Source organism: Erpetoichthys calabaricus, chromosome 7, assembly GCF_900747795.2.
Source record: "Erpetoichthys calabaricus chromosome 7, fErpCal1.3, whole genome shotgun sequence".
In the NCBI taxonomy this organism is placed as follows: domain Eukaryota; kingdom Metazoa; phylum Chordata; class Cladistia; order Polypteriformes; family Polypteridae; genus Erpetoichthys; species Erpetoichthys calabaricus.
The window spans coordinates 147,199,824-147,206,628 of NC_041400.2; the positions used below are offsets into that span (position 1 = coordinate 147,199,824).

The window sequence follows — 6,805 nt, forward strand, 5'->3', positions numbered from 1 at the left end:
AACTTTTCTAAATTTTTCTGAAGCTTAGCAGACATTCTGTTTTATACCCCAATAGTGTGACTTCTGTGAACAGTCATGGTTTTGTTTGCTGCAGTTAAATTTTCTCTTTTTATGTGTTTTATTACCTCTGTATTGTTGCAGCCAATTTATTTCTGGGACATAGTTTTCTTTATGTCTTTCTGTTTGTAGTGTTGATTATGCTTCTGTGATGAATAAGATTATGCATTTCTGTAATCAATGAGTGTTTGGATTATTCAAGTTGCTTTCTGTTTTTTAATTCTGTTTTTACAGTAGATACCTACTGAATTTAATATTGTATTGTAAATTCATAGCAATAATAATTTGTTTTTTGTACATCTTTATAACAGTTAGCAAATGCTATTCAGTGTCTTATTTTGGTTTATCAATGTTTAATCAGATAACCCCACAGATGAAATCTGTGTGCAGTACCATTTTCAAAAATAGTTGGACTGTTATATATTAGTAGTAATAGTAATATACATTAGAGTACCAGACTTTTCATTCCACACTCAAAATGAACTTGATAGCAATAACTTTCTTCTTTATCTTTGTTTGACAGAAACTTCAGTTTCTGCAAGAGGAGAAGAACAAGGAGATTGAAATATTGCACCAAAAAATAAAAGAATTAGAAGACCAGCACTGTGGTTCAAATAATCATTGTCAGAAGCGCAAAATATTTAAATGAGAAATCTTGTTTTGTGTGGAAAATTCCAATATTTTGAACCAGTAAAATTAGAACTCTTACAGTTTTAAAAACAAGATTTATTGAAGTATTTTGAAGTACACTCCATATATCTGGTTTTTCTTTTAAATTTTTAACACTTGTTCCAAATACCATTTACCATACAATTTCTCAGGTAGCCTAAGAACAGCTGTTTTCTTAGAACCCATTAAGTATGCTAAATACCCTTACATACCCATAGTTTTTTGAAATTCTCCTCCACTTCTTTCGAAATAATATGTATAAATCTTTTTGTAGCTACGTTAGAATTACATACTCTTTATGTCAAATTTTATACTTATAAAATAGTTGTGACTAAGTAAAAGCATTTTTTGTACTTTATCATTCACAAAATAATACACTTGAAAACTGTTCCTTTTTCATGTGTATAACAGTTACATTACACTTATGATGAAAAAGCAAGTGTTTTTATAATACCACTTTGTTCACTATTTTAATAATATGCTCTAAGTTAACAATGTCTTCAGAACTTTTTTCCTGCCCTCGATTGCCAATCTTCAAACAGATGCCACTAGAGCATAGTTTATGCACCTGCCATCATTTAGGTAAGGTGGGCATCACTGGAAAAAGTTCAGCAAGACATCATAATCAGACATTGCATACAACCCATTTAATACTAGTTGGTAAGAGGTCAGATTCCATGCGACAAGGTAGCTAATATATCCTATATATATATATAGGATATATATTATATATATATATATATATATATATATATATATTATATATATAATGTGTGTGTTTTTACAAGGAGTTTATAATCAAAGGATTTACACTCCTAGTTCCTGTCACTGTCATGCTGCTCTTTGTTGGGATCATAATCATGACCTTTTATTTTCGTGTGACTGCTCCAGTTGATCAGCCACTGATGACAGCTGTCAGCTGGAGGAGGACAAGCGTCATTGTCAAGTTTCCCTGAATCGATTCTTGTCCTTTTCATCTTGTCACTGTCAGGAAGCTGGCAGTGAGCCCTCACAGTGTCAAATGGGTGTGTTTGCAGAGTGTTCTGTATTTATTAGCTGACGTCAATGTCAGCATCAGCTTGCAGATGTTAGACCTATTTCACTTTGCTGTTCTCAGCTATACAGTTTCTTTCACCTAGCCAGTCCTTTTTTTCAGGGTTTCTCCAGAGGTAAAGACAGATCCATAGCCTGTTGCTGGGACATGCCTTCCTCATTATTGTGTGTTTGCATGTGGTGATCAGTGTGTCTGTGGTGTTGATTGTGGCCTGAAGGTTTACTGTGATTGTGATGGTGATGGTGGTGATGATGGTGATGCCTTGCTTCTTTTGAATTGTTTGTGATGTGATCTTCATTGTTCTCTTCAATTTTTATGTCGGGTTTCTTGCAGCCTTCTGTAGTTTCATTAGTCTGTACAAAAAAAAAATACATCTTAGACATTATCTTTGATTAAATTTGAAGTTAAGTCAAAATCATTTATTTTTATTATGAAATATTGTGTTTTATATAAAGTATACATATTTGAAATACCTTTTGTTTATTTAAAATTTAATTTCAAATAAAACTTAGATGATAAAAATATAGACAGGATTTAAAGTGTGTTAAAATGTTTTTGCTTGAAAGGTACAAATTATGAAATCTAAAAAATGTTTGTTAAGAGGTTATTATTCCCTGTATAAAAAAACAGATTCTAGATTAACTCACCTGTAAAGAACAGTTCCCACATAAACCATTGCAGTATGTTCGCCTGATTGAATCTTCTACATATGGAAAGTTTAACAGTGAATAAGGCAGTCCAAGATGATAGGTAAGTCTTCCACATCTAAGAAGTGGAAAAAGATGTAACTATAATAACATTTTAAATTTTTCACATTTAAAATATATGGCAAATAGTACTTGAATTACTCCCATCCATTTTTTAGTTAATTCTAGTTTTTCAATTAATTGAGTTCATACCTAAATCACAAAATTTGTCATAATTTGATTTTCACATCACAAGAGCTACCATTATATGTAGCCTATACATTATAAAGAATTTCAACAATCTCCTTCCTAGTCCATTATGTTTTCAGGTTTTTGTTTTCTTTTTGTATGGAGAAATATAGCCCTGTGTCAATGAGCTTATGCACTGCCTATGGATGAGTTCAACTAGGAATGGTCAAAAAAACATATAAAATTAAAAGTTATTTTGATTCACTAGATACCAGTGTAATGTATTTGTACACTGTATACATTTTAGAATGAAACATATTTCTTTAAACATACTGAAACTATATTAATGAATATTTGTGCATTATAATAATACATTATCTATTTTAAGAATATACATAAACCCTTGTCTGGACTGCCATCCCAAGCATATATAAAACAAACATATAACAGCATAACTAATTAATAACCCAGAACAATGAAATAATTACAGTCCAGCATAAAGGCATTATGAAGTTTGGCAAAAATATTATTAATATTTTGTAAGCTGTAGAAGATGAACAATTACCAGCTACTGTAAAGAAGTGAATTGTAATGTTCTAACTTTATATCTGCTATGTAAATGTGTTGCCATCACTGACAAAACACTGACTTTAAAACATACATTCTGTTATCACTCAGTCACCAAGGGGTGTGTTAAAGCCCTGCCTTTCCCACATAAATGCCTCTCTGCAAAATCAAACAAGCATATCAAATGTAATGTGCACTATAGTGCCTTTTACCCCTGTAGTCACTTAATAAACATCATATCTAATAAAAAGTAATGGCCACACTCAATAAAAATTAAACCAGCAGCTCACCTGTATTCTACTCTGTTGCACAGTCATTAGCATTGCCATTTGCCACTATGACAAACAATCTAAGAACATATCCCAAAAAGGTTTTTTTTTTCCCCAGCCCCTCTTCAATGATTAATTCACTGTGTAGTTTATATGGCAAAAGCATTTGATATTATAGATTTCATTACTAAGGTCATTATTCATAAGCATTGTAGTACATTACTTAGCAGGTTTTTTTTTTTTTAACTGGGCTTAACCTGGAATTCAACCCTAAGGAGCATCCCAGTCCAACATAGGGCAAGTTTGTTTTCAGTACTACACTAACCTGTCATAGATAAGGAAGTCATCTTTTGTTCCAGATAATGTTTTCCAGACATCTTTTTGATTTATTTCCTGATCGTACACCTTGATAAACTCTGAAACACTTCTTTTTAATGTAGAATATAGATTTTGGGATTTCTGGTCATGGTGGTTTACAATTAGGAATGTAATGTTTACAAGGCCCTCTTTCTCTAACTTCTGACGCAGGTTTTCCATTCTGAAGAAAGAATACATGGAAAATAACAATTTGTCAATACATTGAAACTGGAAAATTATACAAAACCAATAGGAATTTTGTTTTATAGGTAGAGTCTAACATAATTGTGTTCAGGATTATGGGGTTGCCAATAGAAGGTGCTATGAAAGCATGCACTACAAAATACAACAAATCTGTTTCATTGTTTGTCATATTTCATTTTGATTAAATAAATTAACAGACTCCTTACTTCTGAACTGTGCAAGACATATATTAGTTCTAACTGGTGAGATACATAATCATGTTTGTTTTGTGGCATACTTAACATTGATAAAAACATTCACTAATAATTTTAGATAATAATTTGAAATTAAATACCTGGTTGCCTGCATTATACATAACTGTCAGCTAGCTTGAAGAAGTGCAACTACAGTCACTTGTCCCAGTGACGTTTCCATAGGTTTTTCATCTCTGATTGCCCACTCTGGGGCCTCCTGACAACGGCCGCCTTGTCCTTGACTCTCTCCCCTACTACAATGTAGTAGGGAAAGAGCCAGGACAAGGCTAAGCCCTGTCCACATGGCTAGGGTAGGTATTCTGCAAGTATTTTAAAAAAAAAACAGGAAATTTGGGAGAATGCTTTTTACAGTTTTTCTACAGGTGTTATTATAATTATACACTACTTAAGATATTTTGAAAAGATTTTCATTACAGTATTTACCCAAAAATATTTTTCCTAGCACAATTGTTATTCTTATTGGTACATTTTGTATCCATAGAGTGATTATTTTAACAGATTAGATACACACAAAAGCAAAAAAATGCAAGAAAAAGAACATGAAAACAGCTTTATGACTGCTTTAAGAAAATTCAGATGTCAACATATCTTAGTTTATATAATGCAACTTTAGACTAAAACCAGTTGAGAAATTTATAATTTAAAATTTGTATTACCCTGACAACTGTTGTACATATTCTTCCAATAGTTAAACAATTAAATATGCTGCCATTATTATGACTAAGTATTATGTTTTCTTTTGGAAATTTAAAAATGTAGATGTCTTGCTTTTTTAATGAAGTAAGAATAATTTAGTTCTAAATTTTAATAACTACATTTATAAATAAAAATCAAATATTCTTCATATGATTTTGCTGTGTTCTAATTTAGGTATGATTGATTAGCTTCATTTTGAAGCGCTTTATTTTGATAATATTCAAATATATTTAGGTATGGATAAAGTACTATCTATCTGTGTACCTTATTGATTTGTTAGAGCACTTAAAGCTAACAACATCAAACAAGATTTATTTTTGTCTTTTTTCATTGTGTGTTAAATAAGACTTTAAAAAATGTAAGAAATATTTAACTGTTTTACAACCCTATAATCTATTGCAAAAGTAAAACTTACTTTCTTTTCTGCTCCTCAGAACTCAGATTCGCCTCCCTTCTTTGTCAACAACCTCCTCTGGCCTCTGGTATTTATACCCCTCTTGTTTTTCACAGCTGAGAACTGGTACAAAGTTCACTTGCACACTTGTGTATTTTAGCCACTTTATAATTTTTTTTTTTCTTTTGCAGTCTCAAAAAGTAATCCTGTTAATTATTTGCAAATGTTTAAGTTCCTATTAATAACAAGCATGCATGATTTTCAAGGTGATTGTCTTTTACCCTGCTTGTGAAATGGTATAATCCAAGTAGAAAGCAGCTGAGAGCTGGGCTATTTCAAAGTTGTCCCCCCACCACCCCCACCCCCCCACACACACACACACACCCACAAGAGACTGGGAGAGGGATTGTTTCTAATCGTTATCTTTGTCTCCAGAATCTTGTAGGTTCCTTTAAAGTACAACAGTATGTATTTTTTACAGTGTAAATCACAGAAGTATTTGTAATGCAAATAAAAACATTCTGTACTTGTATACTAAGAAAAGGGTGCTTTTAACTTAAAGCCTTCCTATTATAAAGTACTTATCGTTCTATAGCTCATTAAACCCACACTTGCACTGGCTTTATTTCAAACATGATAAAGTTATAAATGCTCATAGGTAATGGTTAGTAAAGCTGAAGTAAACAGTGTTTTATTATTCAATTAAAATTCACTTTACCAGCAAATCTATTAGCAAATATGCTGCTTTAAGAAAAACTCTTCAAATCTAGACATAGTATTAAGTTAGTGAGACAAGTCTTTCTTTGAGCAGAGTTTTTTCTTTTTCCATTTTTACCATTTTAAAAGATATTGCATTTGCATTTCATACTGTAAATGCTGCAGTGTTTCATTTTTTCTGTTTTGACCAGAATGAACTGGTCATTAATAAATATGCTGACTCAAAACTCACAGCAGTCTTGTGACCAAGAAGATACCAGGTTATCAGGAGAATAAGATAAAAGGCTGCATTAAAACAAGAAATGAGAACTGCACTTTTAGAAGAATGTAGCAGCAACAACATTTATTTCTGTAACACATTTTCATACACAGAATATAGCTCACAGTGCTTTACAAGATGTCAAAGAAATAGTTGCCAAAAAAAACAAATTAAGCAAGGCTAATAATGAGTAAGTATTAAATCAATGCAACCTTACATAACATAGATATATAATGAGTAGAAATGTAGAGCTGTTATATATAATATTGTATTCTAAGTCTCTAATATGAGCATGATGGAAAGTTCAGGTGGTTGGGAGGACAGAAAAAACAAAACTCGGAGGTCCAAGGCTAAAGGACTGCCCTTCCCCCAGTGGGCATTCTACCTAACATTATTGTTCTTAAGTCATTCTTCGTTGTTTCCAGGCTTTGTC

The 6,805-nt window shown here is 31.9% G+C and overlaps 1 protein-coding gene across 1 annotated transcript; it reads right to left on the reverse strand.

The window, feature by feature from the left end:
- Positions 1-762: 762 nt before the first annotated feature.
- Positions 763-5,582, reverse strand: selenop (selenoprotein P). The gene is made up of 5 exons (XM_028805526.2): positions 5,418-5,582; positions 4,387-4,605; positions 3,817-4,029; positions 2,428-2,545; positions 763-2,133 (listed from the first exon to the last, which is right to left on the reverse strand). Exons 2-5 carry the CDS (start codon positions 4,587-4,589, stop codon positions 1,879-1,881), a joined length of 789 nt encoding a protein of 262 aa, XP_028661359.1. The 5' UTR covers positions 4,590-4,605; positions 5,418-5,582; the 3' UTR covers positions 763-1,878.
- Between the last annotated feature and the right edge of the window lie 1,223 nt (positions 5,583-6,805).